Below are 15,306 nucleotides of genomic sequence, written 5' to 3' on the forward strand. Positions count from 1 at the left end.
AGATTCAGAAAAGGAGGCTCATCTGGGACTACATGTTTAGCTATTTGCCTCACTGAAACTGACAGCAATTAAAGAAGTGCATCATGGGTGTGTGTGTAGTGCTGTGTTGGGGTTTTTTAATTTTTTTTTTGTAACTACCTTTCAAGCCTATGAATCCTGAAATTTCAATTAATAATGTGGCAGAAGTATGAAACTGAATTTCTTGATAAAATAGTGTAAGTTTGAAGCGGGCTAATTTAATTCTTGTTAAAATACCCGCTGGTTCTTTCTATGACTGCTCCTGATTTTGGTTTCTGCAGGTACCTTAAAAAGAGGATAGAAAAAAGTTGCTAGCTGAAAAATGAGGTGATGGGATTTTTGTTTTGTTTTGTTTTCTTGCTGTCCTCTTCCTAGCATGCGCACTCAGGAGATCCTGTATTGTGGTAATAGCTATGTATCTGGTAATTAGTAAAAACGCAGCCTCAGTCTCTTATCTTTTGCATTTATGTACAGCGTTTCAGGAACCATTTCTTTCTCTTTCTGAAAACTGGTCTGTATGTTCATTATTAGTTTGTAATCAATTTTTCCAAGACTTAAAAGTTGCCCAGTGGGTCTGTTATGTGCTGTAAGTATTCAAGTTCTGGTCAAGTTCTGAAGAATCCTAATTCAGTAACACACAGATAAAATGGCACAACTGCCATCACTCCTCTTCCACTTCACTGATTTCTGAACATTACATTTTTTATGTTAGAATAGAATCATAGAATAGTTAGGGTTAGAAAGGACCTTAAGATCATCAAGTTCCAATCCCCCTGCCATGGGTAGGGACACCTCGCTCTAAACCATATTACCCAAGGCCTCATCCAACCTGGCCTTGAACACTGCCAGGGATGAAGCATTCACAACCTCCCTGGACAACCTGTTCCAGTGCCTCACCACCCTAACAGGAAAGAATTTCCTCCTTATATCCAATCTAAACTTCCCCTGTTTAAGTTTTAACCCATTACCCCTTGTCCTACCACTACAGTCCCTAACGAAGAGTCCCTCCCCAGCATCCCTGTATGCCCCCTTCAGATACTGGAAGGCTGCTATGAGGTCTCCACGCAGCCTTCTCTTCCCTAGGCTGAACAGCCCCAACTTTCCCAGCCGATCTTCATATAGGAGGTGCTCCAGTCCCCTGATCATCCTCGTGGCCTCCTCTGGACTTGTTCCAACAGATCCATGTCCTTTTTATGTTGAGGACACCAGAACTGTACACAGTACTCCAAGTGAGGTCTCAGGAGAGCAGAATAAAGGGGCAGGATCACCTCCTTTGACCTTCTGGTCACGCTCCTTTTGATACAGCCCAGGATATGGTTGCTTTCTGGGCTGTGAGCGCACACTGAAGCTGGCTCATGTTCATTTTCTCATCGACCAACACCCCCAAGTCTTTCTCCGCAAGGCTGCTCTGAATCTCTTCTCTGCCCAACCTGTAGCTGTGCTTGGGATTGCTCCAACCCAGGTGTAGGACCTTGCACTTGTCATGGTTAAACTTCATGAGGTTGGCATCAGCCCACCTCACAAGCGTGTCAAGGTCCCTCTGGATGGCATTCCTTCCCTCCAGCGTATATCAACCGAACCAGACAGCTTGGTGTCATTGGCAAACTTGCTCAGGGCGCCCTCAATCCCACTGTCCATGTCAGCGACGAAGATGTTGAACAACACTGATCCCTGAGGGACACCACTCGTTACTGGTCTCCAGCTGGACATTGAGCCATTGACCACAACTCTTTGCATGTGACCATCCAGACAGTTTTTTATGCACCGAGTGGTCCATTCATCAAATTGATGTCTCTCCAATTTAGAGACAAGAATGTCATGTGGGACAGTGTTGAACGCTTTGCACAAGTCCAGGTAGATGACATCAACTGCTCTAACCCTGTCCATCAGTTCTGTAGCCCCATCATAGAAGGTCACCAAATTGGTCAGGCAGGATTTCCCCTTGGTTAAGTCATGGTGGCTGTCACCAAGCACCTTGTTGTTTTTCATGTGCCTCAGCATGCCTTCCAGGAGAATCTGCTCGAAGATTTTGCCAGACACAGAGGTGAGACTGACTGGTCTGTAATTCCCCGGGTCATCCATTTTCCCCTTCTTGAAAATGGGGGTTATATTTCCCTTTTTCCAGTCGTCAGGAACTTCGCCTGACTGCCATGATTTTTCAAATATGATGGTCAGCGGCTTAGCAACTTCATTCGCCAGCTCCTTCAGGACACACGGATGGATTTCATCAGGACCCATGGACTTGTGCACGTTCAGATTTTTAAGATGGTCTCGAACCATTTCCTCTCCTACATTGGGCCCAAGGTCTCCATTCTCACAGTCCCTGTGTCTGCCTTCCAAGACATGGGTGGTGCGGTCAGAGCCTTTGCTAGAGAAGACCGAGGTAAAGAAGTCATTCAGAACCTCAGCCTTCTCCAAATCCTGTGTAGCTAGTTCACCCGAGAGCTTCCTGAGGGGGCCTGCGTTCTCCTTAGTCTGATTTTTATTTGCTCTGTACCTGTAGAATCCCTTCCTGTTATCCTTAATATCCCTAGCCAAGTTTAATTCTAACTGGGCCTTAGCTTTCCTAATCTGGTCCCTAGGTTCCCGGACAATAACGCTGTACTCTTCCCAGGCCGCCTGTCCTTGCTTCCACTTTCTATAAAGCTCTTTTTCCATTTGAATTTTCCTCAGGAGCTCCTTATCTGTCCAAGGAGGTCTCCTGGCCCTCCTGCTGCACTTCCTTCTAGTTGGGATGCAACACTCCTGAGCTTGTATCAGGTGATCCTTGAAGACCAACCAAGAGTCTTGAGTCCCCCTGCCCTCTAGGGCTATATCCCATGGAACCTTACTAAGCAGGTTCCTGAAGAAGCCAAAGTCTGCTCTTTTGAAGTCTAGGGCAGTGAGCTTGCTGCACACTCTTCTCACTGTCCTGAGGATCTCACATTTAAATGCTGATGGTAAAATTCTCTTAAACCCAGCAAACTCCCCAAACAAGCAACCCTACTCAAGAGACCCCACAACACATCAATAGTACAACAGCAGAATTCTTAGAGGGCATTAAGTGAACAAACAGAAAGGCGAAGCCTCCCTCTGTTGCTCATGCAGTCTACCTGTCTGTAGCCAGGTAGGTCTTAGTTCTCAACCTCTGGAGTATCAGAGGAAGGTTAATGAATACACCTTTAAAGAAAACATTGTTAAGCAATATTGGTGGTTAGTAATTTTGTCATGGAAAGCTTATGGACCTATAGTGTTTTTGAGTGATTCATTATAATAGAGGTTACATCACATTGTTTCATGTTGCTCAAATATGATATTGCGAAGATTTAACTCCTGGATGTCTAGTTAGAGTTGCCTGGGAGTTAATTAAAGTATTATTTCATGTAAAGTGATTGCAAATATTTATGAAAGCTAACAGGATACATTGAATAAATTAAAGGAATACATTGCATCTAATGAACATGGGACTATTCATTTGATGAGATCCTGTCCTTACTGAAAGAAGCTCAATTTCTTCATGTGTATTTAGACCTAAAACAGGTTTTATTTTAAGGTTCAGTTGGAAGAAAAATTGGAGTTCACTTGATTTTATCAGCAATTATTTGCAATTAGTTGATGTGAAAGTTTGTGGAAAGTTCATCGTAAGCGAATTCTTGCCAGGAGTCCTTGGCAGTGGTAGCTCTTCCCAAGGGTTTTGTGTTAGTTATGCAAAACACAGTCCCGGAGACCTGACACTTGTGTAATGAGTGATCAGGTTTTGCAGCCTTCCTTTCCTCCTCTCTAGCTTTGAACATTAGGGCTCATGTTACTCATGAATGTGTGGAGCTAGCTAATAAGGAAGAGCACCCAAATTTGCTTTCCTCCCTCTCTGTGCTCCCCCAAGCAATGAATGAAGATCATATCATCATGCTGGGGCATGAAACAGCTGCGTCACAGTTAAAGTGTTTACCTACCCATGAATGCAATTGGAATGCATGTAAACAGGTTTTTTGCATCTGTCTTAGATGTTACTGTTAATAAAGTAATGAAATGGACATGAAAGTTGTTTTTGAATTAGGGATTCCCTTTTAAACCATTTTGTATTCTGGTGTTTACATAATGCTGTACTTGCACAAGCCGTTTAAGCGTTTCGCTGTGTGTGATTACAAGGCAATGAGAACAGGATAGGCAGCGTTTACTTGCTTATGTAGATTTTGAGTTCTGTACACATTGCTAGAATACATTTATTTCTATTTCATTGTTCAGCCTGTATCTCAGTCATTTCCTTGCAAATGCGATCTTGATTTGGTTTGTTAAAATAGTGACACGTTCAGCCTGTGATTTGCCAGGGTATCTTACACAAGGGCCAGGCCTCAGCTTCTGCTGCCGAGCTGAAGTCATGAACAGGGCCTGGAGAAATGTTCCCAGCCCTCCCGCTTCCTTATTTGTCCACTCTCACAGCACAGACAAGCACACAGGCCAGCACATTTCCCTCTCCTTAATCCAGGATGTACCCATTAATCATCTCACTGTGCTTTTCCCTGTGTTAGTGTGGGATATATTCTATTAGCACCTCCTGAACTTCCCAATGGGGTGCTAGAGCATCCCAGGAGTTCATGGGTGGGGACTCCCCAGTGCAGAGCAAAGCGTCAGGCTTCGGAGCAGGGTCAGATGATGCCAGACGGTTTAATTCAAACGCAGTTTATGCACTTGTTCCTGGTCCAGGTTGGACGTTTCAATAAAGTCTGTTTCGTGGCGCACGGTGTTTGGAAAAGCCAGTGCAGGTGAAGGGACCCGATGCGTGCTGCTGCCCAGCACACGGCGCTGCGAGGGGATCCCCGAGGGGCAGTTCCTTGCCGCGGTTTGATCATCGCAGCGCCGCTGCTATCAGTTTAACAAGTGACTGTAACAATGACACTGTCACTTGGGGCCGGGCCGGGCCGGGCCCCGCGGCCGCCGCCGCTCTGCAGCGCCGCCTGGCGCCGCGGCCGGCTGCGGGCCGAGGCTGTGCTCGGGCGGGCTGGGGCAGGGGAGAGCCGGCCCCGGCAGCGCGTCCTGACTCGACCCCTCGGCAGCGCCGGAGGTGAGCGGGGCCCGTGGGTCAGCTGGGGCGCGGGGCGGGCAGGGGCCGTGGCTGAGGCTGGGCAGAGATTGCTCCATCGCGACTGCAAGCGCAGCTTGCTTTATTGCTCTGTCTAATTATTCCCCAAAAGCAATAATGTAGACTTATTGCTATGCTGTCATCAGTAGTATTTTATATTTTGCTTTACCTTCCCTTTAGGCTTTCCCATTATTTTTCTAATTATAATGAAGTGATAGCTAAAGGACAGACCACAGTTTTTATTTTTTTTTTTTATATTTTTATTTCATAAACCTATTTTTATTTTCCAAACCCTTTTCACATTATCTGTCTGTATGAGACCCTTCTCTGTGTTTCTTAATTTTTTACACAAATAAAGTTCCTGCAGCTTAGAGAGAAGTTTTTTCAGTCTGCATATTGATGTTGAAAAACTTTGACATTATATAATGTCAAGCAGACCGACCTGATACATGACCCAAAGGTAAAGCAGTCTGTTGGTCTTTAATTTCAGATACCCTAACACTTTCTTCTTGAAATCACTAATTTCCTCTTTATGCATTAATGGAAAGATTCTTCATTACAAAAGCGGTGTGAGTATTATGTGCTACAGCTAATATCAGTAATGTTTTGAATGTTTTTTTAAATTTTTATTTTTATTTCAAGAACAGATTTGGCAATTCTGGGGTCTAAGTCTAAAGCCAAGAAAAGATGCCAAAAGCTGTGGATTAATCTGTTTTGAGACTGAGATCCTGGCTGTTCTTCCCTGGCATGTAAATCTAATACTTTACCAGGTCAGCTTGAAAAAACAAGGTGCAGTAGCCAAGAAGATACTTCTTCAAAGCATCATTAGCTTGAATAAAGGTTAAGAACAATTCTCTTCGGTTGGAAAATTTCTCCTGTATTTTTAGATTCTATTGAGGTAGCTTCCTCAAAGACCTGTCACGTTTCCCTGGAGTACTAATGGTGTCCTAAAACACCCATGGCCCTGTTTTTTCAAAGCCAGATTAACTGTTTTACTGATATTAATAACCATGAAAGTAGAGCAGCTACTTGTATGTTGGTGAGTACTTCAGGTATAGTGGCAGATGATAAACGACCATACACTTGTGTATCTAGCTTGAGATAGTATTTTGGGAACATGTAACTGGAAAGAATTCTTACTTTCCAGTTTATAGAACCATACAAGAGAAAAAAAACCCACTAAGACAACAAAAAAGCAACCCCACAACACACAAAAAACCCCTCCAAAACAAACAAACAAGCCTGTAATTTGACTTCAGTGTCATTGAAGATGGTGCAGTAACATTTTTGGGAAACATTGTGAAGAGAGGGTGAACTCAATGGAAGAGTCAAATATTGCATTTTCTCCTCTTATTCTTTAGGATCTTCTTGAGTTCATAGAATATTGACTTTAGTACTGCAGGAGCAAGCTTTCTCCTGGTGAAGCGTAGAGGCCACTTATGTAGGGCTGTGCATTAGATGTGTACTATAAGCATACCAGAAGAGGTACATTGCCTTGAATGACACTGGTCATAGCGTTCAAGAGGGTGTGCGTGCGCTTCTCTGTAGTTCCTACACTCTTTCTTTGTGTTCCTCTTTGATGCTTGTGTTTGTAAATAGCAACCACTTGATAAGTCCCAGATGCTAAAGTGAGTGTTTGGTGATACAAATTGGATGTGTTACCTTTTAAGGCCCTGCATATCCTCATAGGAATCTTGTCAAAATGGTAGCTCATTATTTTGTTCATACTTCTTCATTCCTGTTACCCAGCACAGGGAAAGCATTCTTTTTTCCTCATTTTATGATCAAAACATATGGTTAACTTTTTTAACTTGCCTCAGTAAAGACAACCTTCAGGTACTGCTGCATGTGGAAGAACTGGAACTGGAAGTTCTTCACAGCCAAGTTGAAGTACACAGCATCACCTCATCAGTTTCTAATGGTAAAGCTTCCAGGCTCTGGAGGTCTGAGAAGGCAGATCCATGCACTGATGCTTAAAGGCACTCATGCTTCTTGTTTCCTTCCCTCAAAGTTTCTTAGGAGAGTTTGCTTGGCTACTGTAACATTAACCATTGAATTTAAATAATAATGAATCATCATGACTTGGTGTTTGTTTCTTTTCAGTTACTCATGGATGTATAGTCTCCACAATCAAACTGTTTCTTCCAGATGGAATGGAAGCTCGATTGCGATCAGAGTAAGAATGAGTATCTATTCATATGCAGCAAAATTAAACTACTGTATAATGAGGACTTGATGAATATTATGTTTGAAATCAGCATAGGAACAGTTTATTTTCCCATTTTCACAGAAAGGAAGTAGCTGAGAGCATGGCTCTTTTTCAGGCATTATAAAAAAGAAATCTCATTTGCTTGTTGCTTTTAGAAATTAAGACAACTGTGAAAGATAAAGAAGTTCTTATCAAGTTGTGCTTTTCTGACTGGCTGTGGTTTGGTGTAATGGAATGGGTATTATAAACAGAAGAATATAGGGAAAAAGAAAGCAAATGAGCAAATTATCCTTCCCTCTTTTATGTGGGATTATTATTTTGGCTCCTTTAAATGCGCATAGACTCTACTAAAGTGAAGTTAATGGTATTTCTGTGTGTGTACATGTAATGCTGTTTATATTCTTCAGATAAGTAATACAGTAACTGGTGCAGTTATTTAGTGTCACAATGAAAGCAAGCTTTGCTTGGCATGGGGGAAATATTCATAAAATATGATGGAATAATGTTTGTAAACTCAGATGAATATTGAGAGCACTTTCTGTATATGTGTGCGTGTTACAGAGCAAAATTCAGAGTAGTAGAAACAAAAAATGTTTTGTTTCCACTAATAGTGTACATTACAAATTACATAATAATAATCTTCTTAATCATCTTTCAGTCTTACCAATTGTGTGGTTTTGACTGCTTATTTAAGCATTCTTTTATTGTTAGTATGCAGAAATATTTGCATGAAGCTTTCTGGTCTTTGCTTCTTGGAAGATAAGTCAAAGTATTGCAGGAAGTTTTCGATATAATTGTGTGTTCTAGTAAGAAGTGGTGAAAACATATGGTATTAAATTTTTTATTCTGATGAAAATGTGCAAATATAAACCTTGTTCTAGTAAAAGCATACAAAGTTCTGTAAGTTACCAAATATTATTTTATGCAGTTTACTGAATTTGCATGAGTAGTATATCCACTGCCTTTTCATAGCTGTTGTTTTGTGCATGTCAGTTGGTTTAAATCTTAACAAATCAGTTCTAAAATAATCAAGTACTATATAACTATTGAAATAAAAGTATAGACCTTGGATTTATAATCTGAAAACAGTTCTGTAACTTTGAAAATATTGGTCAGCATAGTATGAACTGATTTTGCATGTTTATGTATCAAGTCTTCATTTTTATGTGACGAATAAACTTAAAAATGCAAAGCATCTTGATTAAATGTGGTGGGGATCTAGATTTTTTTTTTTAACTGCAGTTCTGCACTTTGTATTCACTTTTTTTAATGTTCCTTTTGGTTTTTTTTTTTTTTTAGTGTTATCCATGCTCCATTGCCAAGTCCTGTTGACAAGGTAATTCAGTAATCTGCTGTGTTCTGCCTTATTCAGCTACATGCTGTTTTCTGACGTATCATAAAGATGAAGAAGTAGAGGAATTTAGTTACATGTGTATATGTTTTGCAGTGTCAGTTTTTTACTAGTTTAATATTTTGAGTGACATTTAAGGTAGAGAGGGTAATGCACTGTTGCAGTGTACGTTTTATGATAGCTGAACTTGATCAGGAATTGGTTGTCTCTCTAGTCTCTAAAAAGAAGAATTAACTTAAATAGGTTCAACTCAGACTTCTAAACATAAAGGGTAAAGTTTTGTGAAGCTAAGGAAACTTACTTGTGAAGTCAGCAGTCTGAGGAGTTAACAGGCACTGCATTTGAGTTGAGGTTTCAGAACAGCACATATATCTGGAATCAGGGACAAGGGCATGAATTCTGAGGACTGCAGGTATTAAGTGTGAAAATCAGCTTCAAAATTATGTCAGTGTAGGAAGAGCCTACACGAATTAGTAAATAAATTTGCAGAAAAACCACTCCAAAACAATCCTTCTATTCTCCCCAAGTCCAGAACAATTTGAGGTATGATTAAAGATAATATAAATAGTCCCCAAATCTGACATAGATACTTACAAAGGCAAATTATGAAGATGATGGCTAGTAGGTCAACAGGAAACGTGTGTTTGAAATGTGATGGCATTAAATTGGAATATGAGAGGCTTTATTTCCAATTCTGGAAACCCCTAATTTCTGTTTGTCTGTGGGTTGGATGGCTTCGCCTTTGTGCGCCTTGTTTCTTTTTTTTGTCAGTTTAATCTGGTCTGAAACAAAATCCTTAAACTCTTTACATTTAGACATTTGTGCAGTGGGTCCTCAGTCCAGTTTGGGGAAGTCCTGTCATAAACCAAAGAATAAACATTAGCAGAACAATGAATGAATGAAATTGCCATTATTAGATAATCTTAAATGTACCTTCGTAACTGGGTAATGAATTTTGCATTAAGTTTAATGAAAAAGCCAAACCTATTTTCATTCTTAAGTTCTCTTATTTTTCAGGTTGCTGCTAACACTCCCAGTATGTATTCTCAGGAATTGTTTCAGCTTTCACAGTATCTACAGGTAGGTTTTCTCTTGACAGTATTTATTTCGATGAAATACTCAGGTTTTGTTCAAAGACTCTTCACGTCTTAGCTTGCATTTTGTAAACCTGAACATCATAAGCATTTAACTACCTTTTCTGTAGTGAAATAATGCAAAACATATTATAATTGGACATAGTATGGCTCTATGTAAACTAAGTTTTGCATGAGCAGTATAAACTGTGACTTTCCTAAAAGAAGCATGTAAACTCATTTTGTTTTATAGAGGTATCTATCTACTTTTCATGTCGTTTTTCCTCTCCTGCCTTGCTGTCCCTGATTCTCTTTTGCCCACAATATTTTTGTTATCATCCATTGCTATGGATGTACTATGTATGTGTATAAATGCTTTGATAGAATGAAAGAAAGGCAGAACAAGCGCTCATTCCAAGTGACAAAAATTAGTTTGCTTCTGTGAAGATAATTCCTTGGTGTGAATATTTTTGTCCCTGTATCTATTAGGAATTATAAAGGAGGGGACAGTGCTGGCAGCTCTTCTTCCTCATTGGCATCACCAACCCTTCTGTGCCTGCTCCTTTTTCAGTTTAAATAGGTGTGCTTTTTCCTAAGATTTCAAGTCACAGAAGGGTTAGACAGCAAAAGGACACATATTAAATGTGCTAATATGAGTAAGTAAACTCTCTAGACAAGATCATAATATCAGCTTTCTGGAAAGTATGTGAAAAATCTTCCTGGTACATTCTATTTAGGTTTAATTTATGTATAGTTCTGCTGATTTATTTTAGCCATTCATGTTTGGTAATGGCAATTTTTATTTGTTCACATCAGTGATGAGGTTTTTGAAACAGCTAATAACTTCATACATACTTGCTGACTTAGCAGGAAGCAGCTCCAGCAGATGCTCTTTCTCGGGAGGCTGAATACATACTTGCTTACCAATCTGTTCATTTTTCGTATCCTGGAATTGTTATATGAAGATGCTCTTCAGTCATACTGCCATAAAACAAGCATCAAACAAAAACAGTAGTTCTTGCTTGGCATTTTTCTATTGTGACCTTATTTGAGGATGCACAGCTCATTGCGTGGGAGCTACCAAGCTGCCTTTTGGTGTTTACAATTTTGTTACTCAAACTGATGAAAGTCAAAGTGTTTTTAAGTCCTGGAAAGAATAACTTGATACAGTGTGTCCTCAGCGTGTGCAGCATATGCATGAAAAATGAAGGTTTTCAGGAACCTGAGGTTATATGATAACATTTTCTAATTAAATATCCAAATAAACGTGTGGATGGATAAAATGGCATGGGATTATTATAGTTTTGAATACGTGACACTGTTTGCTACTCACACTTTTTTTTTTTTTTCTTTGTACTTTAGTATCTGTTCTGTTGCTTCTCTTTTCTGAGTTTTTCTAGTTGAACTCACTGGTACTCTTCTCTCTTCACAGGAAGCCTTACATCGGGAACAAATGTTGGAACAAAAGTTGGCAACACTTCAGCGACTACTTGCTGTCACACAAGAAGCTTCAGATACTAGTTGGCAGGTATCTGCAGGCATCTTTTTCCTTTATGGACTGAAATAAGCAGTGACATAAATTTCAGCTATTAATTTACAAACGATGGAGGGGGGAGAGCAGCAGCAGGAGTAGAAAGTTTATGGTGGTTCTCTTAAGCTGTGTAAAAGAGAATGTTTAATAAATTTAGTTTATGTGCTAGTTTGAAATAACTATTAGTAGTGAGTACTGCAACAGAATTAAAGTCTTAAAAGCAGAGCTATACTGGAAGTACATAAAGCATATGTTAATACTAAGGTGATACTTCTTTTCTGCTAGGCTTTAATAGATGAAGACAGGCTGCTATCAAGATTAGAGGTTATGGGAAATCAGTTACAGGCATGTTCAAAGGTAAGTAGTTCACCCCAAGTTGAATGTTAGGAATGCTGAAAAATAGCTCTGTTGAAGTGTTTTGCAATTAGCTGGTTGTAAGAAAGCAGTCGGAAGATGAACTTTCTGAAATGACCCTGTGTTTATTTGGATAATCTATATAGCATGAAAGCTGTAGATCTGTTCTGTATTTCATGGAATCACTTTAAGCCTACATAAATGGCTATTTTTCAGCATTTTTTTAGCCCCATGTGATTTCTTTCATATATAGATATAAGAATGCATGTAATGAAATACAGTAAAGGAATTCCTGTCATTGGTGAGAAGCAACCATCCTGTCCTGTTTCCTTTCCTGTGGATGGCCCTTTCCACATAGGGAGGGATTTGAAAAAAGGTATTATCAGTGTGCTGTCTGATATTCAGAGACAGAGTAACGATTGTGCCATACCTTGATTGTTGTTTAGGCCATCTATGCCTGCCCTGAATTTTTATTTTAATTGTATTTTACTTCTAATTCCTCTCAACTACCTATGTCATAAGAATTTTTTCTGCAGGTCCTGTTTGAGGTCTTTCAGGATGAGACCTCTTAGGTTTCTGGTTTGTCAAATTGTAGGTCTCCGAGGCTTGACGCTGTTTTAGCAGTGTCCACAAAACCTCCATAGTTTTCTTGTAATCACAGGTGACCATTCAATGTGTGCTGCTCTATATGCACTTCAAAAAACAGCTGGTTTGCACCCAGCAATGTCAAGAATCTTTGATCACTGATTTGTTCATGACAGTTTTTCCATCTACCAGAAACTGCTAAACATTTTGGAATAGAACAGGTCTTATCAAAATCTAATATATTTAATCAGCAAAATACTTATGTTCTGTCTTTATATCTGAATTGTTTTATGCATACAGAATCAAACAGAAGACAGTATACGAAAAGAGCTTATAGCATTACAAGAAGACAAACACAACTATGAGACAACAGCCAAAGAGTCCCTGAGGCGGGTCCTTCAGGAGAAAATTGAAGTGGTCAGAAAACTGTCTGAAGTGGAGGTACTGTAGTTTCATGCCTAGTCTCCTGGAAGCACTGAAATAGTTAGAACTGCTGCTGCTTAGATCCCTCTCTTGTTTCCTGTAATATTACAGTATTTGTTGTGTTGTGGCACTTTCAGTATGTTAAGTAGCAGTGTTTATTTTTCCTGTTGGACAATGCTTGGATTGTTAAAGTTAATGATAAACTATTCTTGAAACTCCTACTTTTTCTGCCAGATTTCAGAATTCATGAAGTTGTACTATATTGGGAAATAAGTGAGAGGAAATGATATACACTTATATAAATTACACTTAAGAATGAGTTTTTGAGATTACAAAGTGTTGAACACTTTCTTCAAAGAAAATTTCTGCCCCTATAATATTTTTCATCATTATCTTTTCCTTTATTTTCTCTTGCCATTATAATTATTTGCTGTGTTCCCTTAGGTCAAGAAATATCTTACAATTAAGTGCACAAAATCTCTACCCTCATCATGTTTTTAGAGAATGCTGTCTTGGTTGGGTTAAACCACGACAAGTGCATATACTGCTGTAGTAAATAACCTCATGAGATTTCAGTTAAATACACCTTTTTGTATTGTAATAGTTTTTGGCAGGTTGGTTAATGGTTGGAGGCTTATGTTGACTACTTCTCCTTTTCAGTCCTATACTCGGAGAAGAATCTTGTGACCTATTCTACCGTTTCCTTTGAGTCTTGGAGGAGAAATATTATTTTAACTTTACTACGGGATTTGCTTTAGTGCTTCCTGCCATGTAATTTTCTCTCCAAGCAGAAGAATCATTGGCTGCTGATTGAGAGTTGTCCTTTAATAGTTTTTGAAATACACACCTTTTGTGTAAAGGTGTTTTGGTCATAAATGAGAGCCAAGTCAGAGCTTGTTAACAAAAGAAGAAAGAAAACCCAAATGCAAATGAAAACACATTGTATGACTGAAGAAACAAATCTTGAGCTGTGAGGAGGAAACTATATATACCATTTAGTTGTGCTGTAGTCACCAGCTGTTGCAAACTTCTGGAGCATTCCTTGCCTCCTGAAGACCCAGCTGCCTCTTAAGTAGGGAGATCTTAGTTTAGACTCTACATTATGGAGTACAAGAAAAGGTTTAGGGCGCTTCCTTGGAGCTTTTATAATGTGTTAAATCTTCTTTTGCTGGGTGACAGATGTGATGAAATCTATTGGTTACATTGAATTACAAGATGTTATAAAACTCTCACAGATTAGCATAAAAACGGAGGAGATCACAAAGTTCTTTATACCTGTTGATCACAATTAATCATATAGCATACTGTGGCAGTTTTTGGTTGGTGTTTTTTTACACATGCCTGAAGCCAATATATTTTCACATAATATGTTCTTAAAGTAGAACATTACAAAGGTTTGTGTAGATAGCATTTTTGCTGGGACTTGATGTGCTTGTTTAGCCCTGCTGATTAGGAACAAAGCAGTTAAATGTGATTAGTTCCATACACTGTTTGGAAAAAAAAGATCAATTTCAGTGTTTGGTAGATTATTAGTCTCTATTTTTTTTATTAATTGCATAATAATTCTCTCTTACAGCGAAGTTTAAGTAATACAGAAGATGAATGTACTCACCTGAAAGAGATGAATGAGCGAACTCAGGAAGAATTAAGAGAATTAGCTAATAAATACAATGGAGCTGTAAATGAAATTAAAGATCTTTCTGACAAGCTGAAGGTAATGACAGAACTTTGTGACTTATAATGATACTGTAGTTCATGGAGCAAATAAATGCAATTTAATTTCTAATGTACCTATCAAAGATTAAAAAACTTTAAACAACAGGTTAATGGAAGAAAGATGCATATTGTCTTTTACATAATCTTTGGGTTTACATTTCATGTACTTGAAACTATCATCAGTTAAGTAATTTGCTGAAAAGATTTCCCTTTTTGTTCACTCTGAAAGTTGCCATGTCTTTGGAGCTGCAATATATTTTAATACAAAGTTATATATGGTATAAAATTAAATTTAGCTGCTCTTATACTGACAAATAATTTTCAACCTAAAAACCTTAGAGTTAATGGGAATGAAATCAATTCCTTTACATGTTAATTTTGATTTGTTTGGGGATATTTAAAATGTGTTTTGAGCAGGTAGCAGAAGGAAGACAAGAAGAAATCCAACAGAAAGGACTGGCTGAGAAAAAAGAGTTGCAACATAAAATAGATGAAATGGAAGAGAGAGAGCAAGAGCTTCAAGCAAAAATAGAAGCTTTGCAGGCTGACAATGACTTCACCAATGAGCGGCTAACTGCTTTACAAGGTTAGTGATTAGTGGGGAAGAAACTTTGATTATATGTTTTTCTTTTAATCTGTGAAATATCTTTTTCTTGGACTTCTGTTTACAGTACGGTTAGAGCATCTTCAAGAGAAAACACTTAAAGAACACAACAGTTTAGGTAGGTGTGATCAGTTTCTTGTTTCAAGCTGGTTTCCAGATTTTCTGTTCAATTACTATCATTATTATAATCTTGTAGTCTAGGTGTCTGGGAAAAGAGTAACGTTTTAGTGTTATCCCAGTAGTGCGGCGTTCCTGGTTATCAGTTGAGAACGTTGGAAGACATGTGGTCACAGCACAATGCCAGTAGAGGGCACTGCTGCTGTGGGTGTCCACAGTTGTTCATTGCTCAATTTAGAGCTGTTTGAACCCTCTCAGCTCCAACC

The 15,306-nt window shown here is 39.0% G+C and overlaps 1 protein-coding gene across 42 annotated transcripts in view; it reads left to right on the plus strand.

The window, feature by feature from the left end:
* Positions 1-15,306, plus strand: part of SLMAP (sarcolemma associated protein) — an 85,515-nt gene that overhangs the window by 34,332 nt on the left and 35,877 nt on the right. For 26 of the 42 annotated variants that reach the window (XM_061362444.1, XM_061362442.1, XM_061362467.1 and 23 more), the window contains exons 4-12: positions 7,181-7,253; positions 8,586-8,622; positions 9,655-9,717; positions 11,143-11,238; positions 11,527-11,598; positions 12,481-12,621; positions 14,180-14,317; positions 14,737-14,905; positions 14,991-15,041. In XM_061362444.1, the coding sequence (XP_061218428.1) occupies positions 7,181-7,253; positions 8,586-8,622; positions 9,655-9,717; positions 11,143-11,238; positions 11,527-11,598; positions 12,481-12,621; positions 14,180-14,317; positions 14,737-14,905; positions 14,991-15,041 (840 nt within the window). The remainder of the gene's footprint in view (positions 1-7,180; positions 7,254-8,585; positions 8,623-9,654; positions 9,718-11,142; positions 11,239-11,526; positions 11,599-12,480; positions 12,622-14,179; positions 14,318-14,736; positions 14,906-14,990; positions 15,042-15,306) is intronic. The other 16 variants (XM_061362447.1, XM_061362462.1, XM_061362456.1 and 13 more) reach the window with 1 other exon arrangement.

The sequence above is a fragment of the Neopsephotus bourkii genome, unplaced genomic scaffold (assembly GCF_033783945.1).
Source record: "Neopsephotus bourkii isolate Nb327-2 ecotype Australia unplaced genomic scaffold, CSIRO-AGI_Nbou_v1 NB_1120, whole genome shotgun sequence".
NCBI classification, from domain to species: domain Eukaryota; kingdom Metazoa; phylum Chordata; class Aves; order Psittaciformes; family Psittacidae; genus Neopsephotus; species Neopsephotus bourkii.